This window comes from Poecilia reticulata, linkage group LG15, assembly GCF_000633615.1.
Source record: "Poecilia reticulata strain Guanapo linkage group LG15, Guppy_female_1.0+MT, whole genome shotgun sequence".
Lineage (NCBI taxonomy): Eukaryota > Metazoa > Chordata > Actinopteri > Cyprinodontiformes > Poeciliidae > Poecilia > Poecilia reticulata.
Window position 1 is genome coordinate 3,925,978 of NC_024345.1, and position 16,186 is coordinate 3,942,163.

At 37.2% G+C, this 16,186-nt stretch overlaps 1 protein-coding gene across 1 annotated transcript; it reads left to right on the forward strand.

Annotated features, from left to right (window-relative positions):
- The first annotated feature begins 6,129 nt into the window (after positions 1–6,129).
- Positions 6,130–15,369, forward strand: pnpt1 (polyribonucleotide nucleotidyltransferase 1). The gene is made up of 28 exons (XM_008428745.2): positions 6,130–6,368; positions 6,503–6,563; positions 7,123–7,197; positions 7,360–7,465; positions 7,550–7,599; positions 7,703–7,766; positions 7,851–7,898; positions 8,026–8,139; positions 9,020–9,206; positions 9,293–9,344; positions 9,461–9,518; positions 9,605–9,701; positions 9,794–9,896; positions 10,245–10,315; positions 10,977–11,013; positions 11,120–11,186; positions 11,290–11,379; positions 11,488–11,541; positions 11,874–11,983; positions 12,081–12,152; positions 12,399–12,462; positions 12,549–12,632; positions 12,733–12,816; positions 13,308–13,414; positions 13,562–13,617; positions 14,408–14,486; positions 14,576–14,623; positions 14,704–15,369. Exons 1-28 carry the CDS (start codon positions 6,130–6,132, stop codon positions 14,857–14,859), a joined length of 2,433 nt encoding a protein of 810 aa, XP_008426967.1. The 3' UTR covers positions 14,860–15,369.
- The last annotated feature ends 817 nt before the right edge of the window (positions 15,370–16,186 follow it).

Genomic DNA, 16,186 nt, shown 5'->3' on the forward strand with positions numbered 1-16,186 from the left:
AAACACCGAACTCATACAGTCGTGTTGGCATCCTTGAATGTAGAATAAATTCATATTTTTATTTTTAGTAGCATAATCTTACACTGAAAACGTAGGAACTTCTAATTTGGAACCAGGGCCAGAATTACAGCGACGAGGGCCCCTGAGCTTCGGAGTGCAGGGGCCCCTGAGCTTTGGAGTTTTGGTGCCCTGTGTCCACCAAAAAAAAACATCAGTGTATGTGAACTGATGTATGGTAGGTTTAATACCCTGGATAATCTGCAAATAAAACTTCAAAGGATGGAGCACATTTCATCTTCTAAATCTTGTGCTTATTTAACTCTATGGCGAAATTGCACTGTATGTTGGGGGAGGGGAAATCATATCCGTGGTCATTTAGCTTAAGACTATCAGTCAAAAATAATCACAGTGAATAAAAGAAGCAAGTCATGACTAAATTAAGTGGATTTAGTTTGGACTCTGAAGGAAACTGTTCAACAGGGAGTCACTGTCATACAAGGCTAAACTGTCAGAAACTTCTTGGGATTTGAGAAACCTATTTGATGAATGGCTCTGATTGTGTAAAAACGGAGCAGAGATCATGTGGCGAAACAGCCAATAAAAAGGCAATCGTTGATATGGGAATTTGGGAAACAGAGTTTCCCAATTGTGTAGTTTGAATAAAGGCATAAAAGATCAGCTAAAACTGTCACTTTAGGCAGCCTTTCCACAGAAATAGTTCTCACTTGCATTCATTAAAGCAGACAGTGTTGTCCGTGCTCGTGCCTGAGCATGTGCAGTCAGTTGAAATGGTAAACATGCATTGAAAACTAGATAAATCCTAATTTCCAGTGTTGGATGAAACAAAAAAAATTGTGCCGATGTGTGCATGTGTGTATACTTCTGTTGCAAGAGGATTCAATTCTATGAGTTTCAAAGTAAAGGGCCTAAATGCAAGAATACACCACACTTTACAGATTTTCATTTTCTGTAGATTTTCTAAAAACCTGCATTGCTGTCATTAAAACTCCCAGTAAAGTCCTGTTTGGATTGGTGTATTACATTAAAATCCCAACGGAGTACCTTAAAACGTAGTTAAAACGTGACAAATTGTGGAAAACTTAAAAGGCTGCAAACACTTTTTGCATAAGATATTGTCATTTTCCTTGTGTGAAACAAAGTCTTTTGAAAGTCTGCAAATGAAGTCTTTTTATTTCAGTATATTAAAGTATATATTTAAGCACCTTAATTCCCCCTTTGCTAGGGCGCCCACACACATCTCTTACTAACCCCCCTCCACCCCATCTCCTTAGCAGACAATTAAACTGTGACGCACCTAATGAAAACCTTTCATGGCTGGTGTCGCTGCAGCTTACCCACACAGCAGCCGGAACGCAGTCATTTTCTGCTCCGTCACTGCGGAGGCGTACGGTTTTAAGCTCAGGGGGTTTGTTTGTTATTGTGCGTTAGCGTTTGTGTGGATCTCTGTGGAATTCATCATCATTAACTCTGAACCAAACGGGGCCTTTGTTCCATCCCCATCAACATCTGTTGCTCACGATGCTTTCAAGGACTTTCCCAAAGCAGCTTCAACTTTCATCTGATGAATCAGGGAGTTTATAGACCCACCGCCACATTCCTCACTTGCGGCACGATAGAAGCGGGGCTCACTGTAAGCCCACCGATCTGATTTTGATTTTCCCGCAGTGAAATACTCTTATTCTCTTAAAAGTTAGTTTTGTCAATTAAATCCATTATTTCTGGAGCAACGTTGCTCGCTGACTAAGAACCTGGATGACCTCAAACCCCTCTCACTGCAGAAATTCTCTTGAGTTATTTTACAAGAAGTTACAAGTCACCACAAGCATTTTTATTTGGAGCTGGTTCTGCACAGCGGTTCTGGCTAAGGTCCAGTGGAATTTTCATTTTTCCTGCAGTGACATTTTACCCACAATGATCTTCCCTGCGTACTGGAAGTTCTTGTTTTACAGTTAAATAAGGAAGTTCAAAATGTGGCCTGTTGAAACATAAGTTTTATAAGTTTTGAAATATGACTTACTTAAAACATTTTTGTTATGTGAAAAGCCGAGCAAGTACTTGCAGTGCCAAAATGTAATAAATAAAATGAAGTAAAAAAAAAAGTGATCTGCCAACAATTAATTGAAAGATATATTAGATACATAATTGAATATTAAATGATTTAATAATATTAAATCATTTAATAAAGAAATCAAATTCAGTTCAAATCAAATTATTGACCTTTTTTTCATTTTTACTTTACAATACAGTACATCATGAATAATTCAAATTACTCAAAATCTTCAAATAAATCCTAACATCTGGTTCGATAATCAGTCCACTTCACACTTGAATAGAAATTGTTTAAAAGACAATATTGAATAAACAAATGCAAATTTGAAGGTTTCTTAAGGTTTGAAGGTCAACCTGAGGACATTTGTAGACTATTTTTACTGAAATATTAGGAGTATGGCTATAAAATGTTTTACATCCAGGATTGTACATGAAAATAAAAATCTAAATGTATGACTACACGGTTATGGAATCCTGAAAAAAAAACAACAACCCTGCAGCTGCCACACATATACATTACCCATAGATCCCATTGAGAAAACACTGTTACTAAATTATTTATATGTGTCACTTCAGTGTTTGCTCATAAGGCGACTCTGACATCCACTCTGTCTTTGTCCTGTCGTGTTGTCATAGGAAACCAATTCTCAGAGGATCCATTCAAAATCAAGATGGATGCTCCCAGTCAGGTCAAGACTGCATAGCAATAAATGGCCATGCACATGAAATATGTTATATTCTGCTAGGACGCTGAGACATAATGCCACAGCATGAAAATGACTGAAACGTAATTTATTCCCACCCAAAAATGTATCTTTTTATTTAATGTACTGTGTTTTTGAAATTGGTTACCAAACTATGAACTATAATCTCTGGATTTAAGTCACATTTGAGATTAAAGCTTATTAAATTTTATGCAATGTTACCGTATCAAATATTATTTCATAATTGGGATTGATATATACATTTTTTATTTATTTATTTTTTTTTTACATTTAAATGTTTCAGATTATAAAAGAAATCTCAATACCAGAGAAAGAATTTTAAAAAATGCAATTTTCAAACAATGATTTTAATTATCAGAGGAAAACGAAACCAGTTAACAGTTTGCTGGAAAAACTGTTATCAGGTATTTGCGATTATTGCCTATGAGTCTTATACATAGGCAATTATAGTTTTGCAGTTTGTGTACATGTTTTATTTCAGCTTAATTGGTCATGGCACCCTATCAAAATCAGATTGATTTTGATAGGGTGCCAATTTAGTGTAAAACATACTTTTATGATTGTACACAGATCCTTCCTTCTCTGTCTAGCTCACTCGTTTAATAAGTCAAAAGAAAGAAACATCTCTCCACATCAAATGTTTATGAGCTGCCCACTTCTTCCTTTGACTCCACATCAAAGGCTAGTCAAAGGCCTAGCCTTTGACTAGGCCTCTCTAAAATCTTAACTTAGTTTTTTTTTATCTCCTCAAATCATTCAGAGGATTTGTTGCTGCTCCACAGACAATAGTCCAGTTCTGAGTGGCTTGATTTTCTGCTTTTAGGCTTTCTGTTAAAGAGAAGAATTTATGGTTTCATTTGCTCTTTGTAAGTCATCTGGGCCTTGAAGCGGAAAAACGCCCCCAGATCATGACACTGCCATCACCCTGTTGGACTGTAGGTATAATATTCTTCTTCTGAATTACTGCTGTACATTTCTCTCATCAGTTCAAGGAACAATTTCTCTTAAGTTGTAAGAATCATAAAGAGATGTTTGGTAAAAGTCAGATACAACTTTGAGTTCTTTTTGGTCAGCAGTTTTGTTTTTGGTCTTGAAATAGGAATAATTTTATCCCCGTTTCTTTATCATTGTTAAATTGTGAACGCTGACCTTAACTGAGGAAAGTGAGGTCTGCAATGCTTTTGTAACCTTCGCCAGACTTATAAATGTTTAAAGACAATTATTTCTTTGGATTCAGATACTGTGTGTTGCTTTTTGGAATATCTTGGCCTACTTCGTGTTGTCTGTGAGGTTCTCTTTAAGTGATTTCTGGAGTTCTGATCTGATACTTTTAGACAGCTTTGTTGCTGGGAGATTTGTACAACTGTATTCCTCCAAATGCAGAAATCTTCCTTTCTTTCTTTTTCTTTCTTTCTTTCTTTCTTTCTTTCTTTCTTTCTTTCTTTCTTTCTCTTTCTTTCTTTCTTTCTTTCTTTCTTTCTTTCTTTCTTTCTTTCTTTCTTTCTTTCTTTCTTTCTTTCTTTCTTTCTTTCTTTCTTTCTTTCTTTCTATTATTTTACGTTCATCCAAGAGGGGAACGATGTGGAAGTTTGCCATCTGCCACAATGAAATTATCACGCTTCTGACAAAGAAAATCATGTCCCACCAGTTCAGGGTGCCAAGAGCTGTCTATCTAGCTTCTATCATGCCTTTGCATGTCAGTAAGATCATTCACAGGGACTTTATTACTAGAAAAGGAGCAATAAAACCTCTCTACAGAGAGTTCTATGATACAAACTGAGCATCAATGATGATAAAACTCTCTTCGCCTAAGGATGAGGTCCTCTTGGAATAGCAGATCAAACCTGGTGAGTTACAAACAAAATGTATTGCAAGTCTGCACACATGCATTTGTTCACCGAATTCTTATAGGAGACATAATCTCCATGTACATGTGCAGCTTGTTCAATGTTGCAGCCTGACAACAACAAATTCATGCAAGCCCTCTGAGTATTGAAGGGGTGAAAACATGCAGACGCTTAAGTTTGCACGGGTCGATGGGCACTTCCACAACCCCCAACCATATATTTGTCATATTTTATTGCCATTTTGTGTCTTTAAGTAAGAAACTTATGAGTGTTCATTTTAGTCTCAGCTTCCCACAAAAACATGTAGTACTCTTGTGTGGGAAAGGACCGTTTTTGAGTAATCTGCACACTGAACATTTGATGGGTTCTGTTTCATCAGTTCTGCATGATTGAAATGTGATATCAGTGCCTCCCTAAGCCATAAAAACACACAACAAAATGTGTTCCTACGGTTACTGCTCCTAGTAATTATGGGAACGTGAGCCTGTGCGATGCACTTGTAGGCACTTGTGTGAACCATTGTATTTTTTCCAGCAATTAGCTGCTGTGTACATGTGTCTGTGTTTGTGTGTGCATGTTGTCATGCCTGCAGGTGATCCAGCATGCACCAGAGATGCTGTTAACGCTCATTTGTTGCCATAACAACTGCGAGAGCCCCCCACTGTAAGCAAGACTGCTCAGTGACTGACTGGAGGCTGTTTGTTGGCAAATTATCTTCCAGAATGGCTGCAACTAGAACTGTAGGAAATGGGCACAGGCAGCAGAAGAAAGCCAAAGCAAAAGCCATTTATAAAATAGCTGCTGAAGAGGAGTGAAAATGTCAGTCAATGCAGACATCCCACCCAAAAACCGGAAAGCAGTGAACACTACTTTCAAAGTTAAATTGTTAGGTCATAGCATATCATAAGGCAAAATTTGCTAAAAAGTTAACGCTAGCTGGCATGTAGACTATCACTAGTAAGTTGACCTACAGTAAAATATCAAATGCAGTGTGAAAGAAATACATGTAAAAGCTAAAATTAGATAAAAGGCTAATACAAGCTAAAATATTAATGATAGCATCTAGGCTCACAGAAAAGGAAAAATAATGATAAATGTGGAGGATGTGAGGGAAAGAAAATTTAGAGTATTGATGAATTGTGAAAGGAGCCTGATTGAGGAAAACAGTAAGACGGACAGGACAGGAATGGAATCTTTTTATTGGTAGCCAAAGGAAACATAGAGGATATTTACACATTAAGGAAAGCATTGTTTATTTATCTTCATAATACAAACTTAAAAAATAGGATTTAATGGATGTGAGTTAATGTTATCATTGTTGCTACACACGCATATTGCAGTAGGTGGCGGTATGCACCTTGAAGTTATTTGCAATCCGCCATAATAGAAAACGAAGAAGAAGAGGAACGACCCAAAACAGAATTGTTGTAAAGCGACTACATTCGATGTTACACACATCTATTTTACCGAGCCAATCAGAAACGGCGATGTCGTTACGTAGTTCCGTACATGTGACTGACTTACTGTCATGGCAGCTCCTACCTGTAAACTGTAACTCCTCCTGGCTTTCTTCAGAACCGTCTCTCGCGCTGTGGGTTTCTGTAAATATGAGGTATTTAGTCGGACTCGGACGCTCGTTCGCGCGCCTCCATGTCCGTTCATGTCACCAGAGCATTTATAGCAGGAACTCCAACCCACGGAGAGTGGGAGTAGACCTTGGAGAGAAGTGAGTTGACTTTCACTCTTTCCTTTCTTTCTAAGTAGCTGGGACTGAGCTCAGCATGAGTTCTCTTCTCGGTAGATTGTGACAAATGAACTAAAGCTGTTGTTTAGTGTCTCTTTATGTGTTTGGTCTTGTAGGAAACTTGAAATCTCTTCAGGGAGTTTGGCCAGATTTGCTGATGGGTCTGCTGTAGTACAGGTAGACAAGAAATTCCACAATTTACTCTATTTTAATTTAGTTCATTGACTGAAACGTCCTAGTCCCAGAGTAAACCAATTTTTACACGATTTCTGCCACCTCAAGGGAAGTTATTTTAGCTCCTGGCAAAGATGTTTATTTTATTTTATTTTATTTAAAATAACTAAATCTGAATTGCAGGACCAAAATTTCCCTCTGGGTTAGTTTTAAATTATTTAATGCATCATTTGATAACTGCTAAAAAGCCAAACAATGTGCCATTATCTATCAGTTTTCCTGCTGAAAACGTTAAGGCACCTCTTCACCTCTTGTCAAGAGGTGAAGAGTATTTTTGTGCTTTAGTTTACTGTAGTTTGTTATTTAAAAGTTAATCTAAAAAGTTTAGAAACTTTAAAGAAAAAAAAATATTTAGACCATTTTTGTCAATATTATTTCTGCTGATAATATTTAAACCCATGTGCAGCAGCTCATGTATAACTAGATCATTTTTCAAACAAGTATTTTAAAGTAACCTGTCTAATTTTGAGAAGGGTGACAGTTTTTCATCCTCCCTCTGCAGCTGGGAGACACCTCAGTGATGGTGACCGCCGTCAGCAAAACCAAACCGTCGTTGTCTCAGTTCATGCCACTTGTTGTAAGTTCCTGTCCACTGCAAAGAAATTTCCAACCCTGTGTTGTTGTCGTTAATTTTTTAATGAATGCGTTTAGCTAGTTGTGCTCATTCAGAGGAGTTTTGCACAAGGTGGATTCTATTTATTCTATTATCTTGGTTAGTGATTGTTATTTCCTTTGACAGGTGGACTACAGGCAGAAAGCAGCTGCTGCGGGTCGAATCCCCACCAACTATCTGAGGCGAGAGCTGGGCACTACAGACAATGAAATCCTCACCAGCAGACTCATCGGTGAGCTGGATGTACCCTCCTTTCATCACGTTTAGACGCTTGTGTTCTGTTCCTGCTATTAATCAACTCCACTTTGATGCTCAGATCGCTCGATCAGGCCACTTTTCCCTCCTGGGTACTTTTATGACACTCAGGTAACTTCAGTTTGAACCTCTTTTATTAATTCATTTAAAGCTTTGCACTGATTTCCTTTAGATCAGACATGACCGTATTCTTTATTGTTTATGTCTCCAAAAGGTTCTTTGTAACCTGCTTGCAGTTGATGGTGTCAATGATCCAGATGTTCTAGCAATTAATGCAGGTAACAAAAAAGAAAAAAATCCTGGAAGCTCGTTATTAAAAAAAAACAAACACCTTTCTAAAACTCTGCTTTGTTTCACTAAAGCTTCGGCTGCTCTGGCTCTGTCGGACATCCCTTGGCACGGACCCATAGGTGACAAACCACACAGCGGTTTCTGTCCCGCTCAGATGTTTTAGATCGACTCCTTTGTCATTTCCAGCTGTTACGTTACAGTCCTGATGAAGGCCTGCTCTGACAGGGCCTGCTTGTGGGTCTGCAGGTGCTGTGAGAGTCGGCATGGTTGATGGAGAGCTGCTGGTCAACCCCACCAGGGCAGAGATGGCGTCCAGCAGTCTGAACCTTATTGTGGCCGGAGCCCCCAGCAGTCAAGTGGGTGAGTTTAAAAAGCCTGTCCTAGCGTTTGACAAGATGAAATGAATTAGAAACCGGGAAAAAAAAAAAAAAAAGGTCATATATGTATGAGTTGATCACAGATGTCAGACTAAAAAAAGGAATCAGATTTAATTATTTGAGAATCTTGTTGCTTTTGTAAAGCTAATCTAGACATTTAGCTTATTTTTAATTATTTGCTGCAACCTTTGAATTAAAAACTCTTTTAATTTCCTCCAGGTTGAAAGCGAAAATGTTTAAATTGAGAGAGGGAGTAAGACCAGAGCTCATGATGTGCAGCCTGACAAAAAAAAAGTATGGAATTTAAATTAATAAGTCTTTACGTCGGGAATAAGTATAGATAAAGAACATATAATGTGGTAGGAAAAAATATACTTACAGATTTTTTTTCGCTTTTTCTATTACCAACATATCGGATATTTAAAGCAGTATCTGCCATAAATTTATCCTTCATCTCTTCTTGTCCTTTAGTCCATCTGTAAATGCATTTATTATTCCTATCTTTAAGTTCACATTGAAATTTCAAATTTATGCAGAAAAAGGATGGTAAACAATGTTTTTCTGGAATAGGACGGATCATTTTAGCATGAGGAATGTGCAGAATCTCTGCTATGGAATATTGACTATAAAAAAGTCAACTCTCAAGCTCTATGCATATGTCTTTTATCTCAGTAATGTAACTATTGGCATATTTTAGGAGTGCATCAAATTCAGTTTTCTGGCCAATTACCAATTTTTAAAAAGCAGAAAATAGCTTTTGTTACTTTTTGGAAATTACGGCAGAACTTGCCTGAAATTCTCACAGCTCCTTCTCTTTGCCTTACCAATACTCTGCTTTTGATCCAAACGTCTGTTTCCGTCAGTGATGATCGAGGCGTCGGCCGAGAACGTGCTGCAGCAGGACTTCTGCCACGCAGTGAAGGTGGGAGTCAAACACACTCAGCAGATCATACTGGCCATCCAGCAGCTGGTGCGGGAGCAGAAGATCACCAAGCGAACGCCGGTGAAGATGTTCTCTGTTCCCACGGAGATGGTGGATCACGTGCGGCAGTAAGATCTAAGATCTAAAGTGAAGCCTGTTTTGGAACAAAATGTCTCCATCGGTGTGAGTCATGATCTGTTTGTCTTTGTTCTAGTTTATTTGCTGAGAGGATCTACGGTGTTTTTACAGATTATACACATGATAAGGTAGAGCCTGTTATCCCATCCATTTATTATCATCACTGAAGTAGCCTGGGTACTATGATGATGACATTCATTATCTTCTCATTAAAAAAAACATAATGCATTTCCTCTCATGTCAGATTTCAAGAGATGAAGCAATCAATAAAGTTCGACTAGAAACTGAGGAAAACATAAAAGGTGGCCAATCTTTCATCTTCTTACTAATCTTAATTTCTAAATTCTGACTTTCATCATCTTATGAGGTGATTAATGTTTGCATTTAGAAAAATTTCCGCAGGCTGAGCCGTTTGAAATCATCGAATCGTTCAATGCTGTGAGCAAAGAGGTCTTCCGAAATTTAGTGCTTAATGAATACAAGAGGTTGGTGTCACCTGTATTACAGTAATATTATACCTCAATGATGCTTTGGGAGCTTTATTTATAATAAAATCTGCTTTTTATTCATGTCAAAGATGCGATGGGAGGGAACTGACGGCTTTAAGGAAGATTTCCTGCGAAATCGACCTCTTCAAGCCGCTCCATGGCTCCGCTCTGTTTCAGAGAGGACAAACTCAGGTGTGTAAAAAACAATAAAATAAAAAAAAATAAAATAAGACTTGTTTTTGCTATAAATTTTCCTTAATAAATTCACTTAAATTGTTCTAAAAAATTCTGTGTGTAATGCTGCTGCAATAAAAGACAAACTTATTTTTGAATGCTTTTTTATTAAAACCTCTTTGAAAACAAACTTGTCCACATGCCTAAAAAGTTCGGTTCCATTTTGCGGTGACACATCTTTTGTTTTAAAATGGCTAGAATGCAACACATCAAATGACAGTGTTTTTGCATGAAAAAGTACAGTTAATATAATTTTTTAAATAATAATAAAAAATCTTAATACACTATATTTTGGACTTCCTGCAGGTGCTTTCCAGTGTTACATTTGACTCCCTGGAGTCGAGCATCAAGACGGATATTATTACTACGGCACTGAGGTGAGACGTTCACCCGCTTAGCGTTGGTTTGTTTTTTTTGTTTTTTTTAGAAATGAATACTTCTGTTTAAAAAAATAAAGTTTCTCAGACATACTTGGAATGAAATTGTGGTTGTTGAAAATGAGTTGAATGTGCAAATTATGACTACAAACAAAATGTAACAGTTTCTGAAAAAGAGGTCGTCAAGAAAAAGTAATGTTTGAAATCATGATTTAATTTAGACATAATCAGCATTTATTCAATGTTCAAACTTAGAAATTTCACTGTTAAGGCGCTTTAGTGTCTCATTTTGTGAACATTTTCTGCAAAATCACTGGGATTCTCATTAGATTTTACACAACCTCCAAACAGGTTTAAGCCTCTTTTAATGGAGTCAGACTTTCCTGGTTTATGTAAATGCCCTCTTTAGCATTTTTACACTATATTATGTACATGTGATCTAAAGTACGGTATGTCTATTCTTGGGGGCAATGCAGTTAAAGTTCATATTCATAAAAAATTGTATAATTTGAATTCAGACAATGAGCAAAATCCTTTAGACTTCAGTTTGTTTTTGTTCCACCTACAAAGTTAGCTGTAATAATGATCTCCTGTTTAAATAATCAAGCAGGTTAAAATGAAAAACTGTAATAAATCTTTCTTTTCTGGCTTTGTTCTGCAGTGGCATCAAAGACAAAAACTTCATGCTTCATTATGAAGTGAGTAAAATACTCATTTATTTGTTAATTGGGAGAAATATGGGAGCTTTTTTTTTTCTTTTCTGCTTCTCCAACTAATTTTAAAATCCATTTCATCTGATTTCAGTTCCCTCCTTATGCAACGAATGAGACTGGAAAGATGGGAGGACTCAACAGGAGAGAACTCGGACACGGTTCGTGAAAGAAAAAAAAAAGGCAACACGTTGATGTGTATCAGCCACAGACTGCGTCCAAGTACTTTATTGCCATTAAATTTCTCGTTTTGTGTGTCTGCAGGCGCTCTCGCTGAGAAGGCTCTGAGGCCCATCATTCCTAAAGATTTCCCTTTCACCATCAGGGTCACAGCTGAAGTGCTGGAGTCAAACGGTTAGCGCTGTGATGCATTCTGGAAACAGTGATACAATTTAAAAAAACCAAAACAAACAGCACTAGAAAGCACATGACTCCAATTTTCTGGTTTTAATCTTCTTTCAGGATCGTCTTCGATGGCTTCGGCATGTGGAGGCAGCCTGGCTCTCATGGACTCAGGTACAAGAAGCTCTCAGCTCTGTTTAGTAGTAAATTTCGTTTAGAGTTTAATCATAAATATCTTAACAAAAATACTCGCCAATGTTGCATCATACATTTCACGTCAATTTTATGCATCACTCAGTTCACAGAGCACTCATCTGAAGTAGGATGATGCCTTTTGATAAAACTTCAATTGATAAATATGTCAAAAGATTTGCAGGAGTGAGGATGACAATCATTTTCATCTGAATTTATGAAGTCGATGCTAAAACATGGAGAACTAATTGATGGTCTGGTTACTTTTCACTGAGAGATTCTTTGCTAATTTATGTCCACATTTGTGTCACCAGGTGTTCCCATCTCCTCTGCGGTGGCAGGTGTCGCCATTGGTCTCATCTCCAAGGCGAACCCGGAGAAACCAACCGAGATGGAAGACTACAGATTGCTGACGGATATTCTGGTACAATTTTCTGCTTAATTTAGCTTTTAAAGAAGATCTGCCAATGTAATAATTTTAAAAAATGTTGAATATTTGACATTTACGCCCTCCTGAACAGGGAATAGAGGACTATCTGGGAGACATGGACTTCAAGCTGGCAGGAACAAACAAAGGCATCACTGCTTTACAGGTGCTGTGTTTTAAAACCTGCCCGGCTCTGTCTGAAAATAAATAAATGCATCTCGGTTTTCACACAAATATTTGCTCTTTTGGAGTTTCAATGTAAATCTAAATAATCCTTAATTTAAGATTGAAAAAAAAAAAGCTTTAAATGTATACATGTAATTAAAGTGAATTGACATTATGTAACATGGCAGCTGCTAGCAATAAACGTCTCCATGGTGATTTAAGTTCATTTCCTTTCTTTCCCTTTAAGGCTGATGTGAAGATTCCAGGTTTACCTCTAAAGGTGGTTATGGAGGCGATTCAGCAGGCCACAGGTATACAAGTCCCTATAGAAAGTCAAGATTACTTTACTAAAATATAAACGTAACACTGTTTTTGATTGAATGTTCTTCTGTTTCAGTGGCAAAGAGGGAAATATTGGGCATTATGAACAAATGTATAGCAAAACCCAGAGAGAAGAGGAAGGAAAACGGACCTGTTGTCGGTAGGTTAGAAAAATCAGGCGATTTGGAACCTGTTAAAATAAGTTTGTTGGTGTGTTAGACTTATGTTTTGTTGTTTTATGGGTGTTTTTTTTGCTTCAGAAAATGTGCAGGTGCCTGTGTCTAGGAGAGCTCGCTTTGTTGGTCCGGGAGGATATAACCTCCGCAGACTTCAGGCTCAGACAGGTATTGTTCTAGTAATAAGGTCGTGTCTGGAAGATATAGGAATGCAGAACCTCACAAAAGTTTTCTTTCACTTTAGTTTTTCCACTTCAGTTTTGTAAGAATAGCAGATTAGAGTGTATTTTAACCGAGTTTCATTTAATAGAGCCGCAGATTGTAGAGCATGAATGAAGTAGAAATACAATAAAACATGTTTTTTTTGTGGGTTTTTTTTATAATTTGAAAATGTGAATGTGTGACATGCATTTGTATTCATTTACATTGAACATTGATAGATCTGAATACAGGGTAATATCAGAAGAACAACTGAGGCTCATCCTCCACATTTGGATCCAATCCAGATAAAATACACAGACGTTTGTGATTGTAATGTGTCCCAATGTGAAAAGTTTAGGGGGAAAATAAACTTTTGAAAAGTATATTGAATCACTACAGACTTTTAGCAGAATATAAATCGTATACATTTTCTTTTTTCCCTGCCGACACCCATCAAGGTGTTACAATAAGCCAGATGGACGAGGAGACTTTTTCTGTGTTCGCCCCGACACCAGGAGCGATGAACGAAGCCCAAGACTTCATCAAAGAGATCTGCAAAGACGACGTGAGTCCTGGCCTGGTTTTACAACAGATCCTCTGGCTGGATCTGTCACCTTCCTGAACTTGGCCACTCCGTCTTGAACATTTATAGAGTTATGGCTTTCTATTGATTTATGAAGCAAATGTTGGTATTTGTGTCTTTGTTTGGCAGCAAGAACAGCAGCTGGAGTTTGGAGCTATCTACACTGCCACAATCTCAGAAATAAGGTATGGAAACCCTGCAGTACGGTTATAATAGATGTTAGCAGCTTTGCCAAGGCAGCATTGGTAGAAATATGTTAAACGTTTTAATTTCTCAATATAAACTCATTGAAATAATTGTCAACTACTTTAGTCATCGATTAATCGTTAACTGGATTGTACAGACTCAAAAGGCCATTTGCTGAAAAAAAACAGACGTATTCAGAATATTCAAAATGTATATATATATTTGCATTTAAATTAAAAACACCATTGTCTGTAAATATGTTTTACCCTAAACTCTTCAAGTGGCACAGTTTTAGCTTCACCTTGTTCAAATTCAATAAAGTAATAAAGGTAATAAAATATTTTTCTTGTTTAAAGAAAGAATTGAATCATTGTTTTTTTTTTTTTGTTGTTGTTTGCATCTTTTAATGTATTGCTAGTGTTTTATGTATAAAAAGGGTTGGCCAAAATCATATTAAACTCTGTGTAGTGGGAAATAAGGTGTTGGTGATGTGAAGGGAGACGAGTGACCGCTTTTGGGAATATACGATTCCAGTTGTTTTAAACTTAAATTATTGCCTTTAGTGCAGATGTCGGCAAGTTTACGTGAGTGGTTGTTACATTGTGTCAATAAAATTCAGCACCACCATCTTGAAAGTCATGTCCTCTTGTATTTCCCATTTTGTGAGGCACCCTTCTGTTACTGGAATGGCAGGAATCAGAGATGTTTGGAGACAGAGTTTACTTTTACAGTGCACTGCAGCTCCTGAATTATTATATAGTGACTAATGGCTTTTCCTTTCTTCTGTAGGGACATCGGTGTTATGGTGAAACTTTATTCTAACATGACTCCAGTCCTGCTGCACAATTCCCAGTTGGACCACAAACGAGTCAGTACATTTGCATCTGTTTAAGTTTAATGAAGGCTTAAGAACAAATTGTAAATTAATTGGTGGGTTTTTTTCCCCCCTTGTTTTAGATTAAACATCCCAGTGCTTTGGGGTTAGAGGTGGGACAGGAGTTACAGGTAAGTGTTTATAAAGCTGGTTGTTTCTTGATTTCATTCTCTTACTGTAATGTAAAGTTTAATTTGTGTCATGATGACAGGTGAAGTACTTTGGTCGAGATCCAACAGACGGAAGAATGAGGCTGTCTCGGAAGGTGCTTCACTCCCCTGCAGCAACCGTTGTCAAGACGCTGAGTGAGAAGCAGAGCATCTCCATGGGCGCCAGCAGCGTCCACAGGGACAGCAGCGATTCATGACCGGGTGCCACAGCAGGCTTTGCCTGACAAGAAGGGATTCACGCTGCGGCGATGTCTTTAGGGCAAAGACTTAACGGAGAAGGCTGCCAGAGGGAGATGTTTTTGTGAACTGAAAAAGCAGACAGAGCTGCAGGGCGTGAAGATGACAGAGAAACAAGCAACCTGGTGGCAGTCTGCCTTAGGAGCACAAAGTGAGAGAAAACTAGCTGTCGTCTTGGTACTGATCTGTTTTTACGTCGTCTCAGTGCATGAAGCGGTTTGGAGATCTGTTCACCACATCGCAGGTCAATTCTGCTTTTACTACTCACACCTGAGTTACAGAAATGGCTCTTTTTGATTTGGAGCTCCATATTTAATATCTACGTGTTTCTAATGTGCACCGACAGACTGCCGGGATCAAAATATGGACACAATAATGCAGAAAACATAGACAAGACATTTGTCTTGTGTTATGTTTATAGTTTGTGAGTGATCTGTAAATAAAAGAATTTCAGGTTCTTTTATAGTATATTTTCTGTGGTTTCTTATTTATTTGTATTTTATCGAGTTTAATAAAATAGTACCTTTATAGAAAAAAAGGGGGATATATTCAAACACAAATTGTGTTAATGCGTAAAATGGTGCTAAGAAATACATTGTAATAAAAATGTATTACATTACAAGGAAATAAACTGAAATTAGCATAGAGCACAAAAAGTGAGTGCCAGAGAAAGATGCGCAAAAAAACAAAATGTCACTTCTGTCATTCTGCACGTTGAAGGTTACATATTAAATAAGAATTTAATGTAAAACAAAATAGCTTAAACCCACTGAGAATAACAAGGAAACATAAAAAAGGCTTCACTTTCAGGTGAAACACTAGTGGTAATTTGTAATACAAAAAAAACTCTGGAAGTTGTAATGCCAAATCCTTCAATACAAAAATAAGAAACATCAAGGCTCATGTGCTACCTGAAGAGGTGGAAAAGTATGAAATTTGATTGTAAAAATTGTCCAGATTTGATTAGGGGAGGGAATGAAATGACATCTATCATTGTCATTAGTCTGTACATCCATATTACAGTCTGTTAATGCAGTTTTTTTTTTATTTGCATCTGGAATATCTCACAAATGTTTACCATTTATTTATTTATTCAATGAAACTTTAATATTAACATTTTTGTTTGTTTTAATCGATCCAAAAGTTTCTGGTACATGACTGATAAAGGTCACATGCTGAAACGTGATAATTTGTTAATGTCGTTTTTAAAATAAGCCTTTTCACGATCAGGAAAAGCGTGGATTCTGGATATTGAAATTGTTCAGTACCCTAAAATATACAGGTATC

Coding starts and splice junctions, on each gene's coding strand:
- pnpt1 (XM_008428745.2), top strand. CDS start 6,130: ATGTCGTTACGTAGTTCCGTACATGTGACTGACTTACTGTCATGGCAG. Junction 7,198..7,359: donor CTCAGTTCATGCCACTTGTT/GTAAGTTCCTGT, acceptor TTCCTTTGACAG/GTGGACTACAGGCAGAAAGC. Junction 9,207..9,292: donor ATGGTGGATCACGTGCGGCA/GTAAGATCTAAG, acceptor TCTTTGTTCTAG/TTTATTTGCTGAGAGGATCT.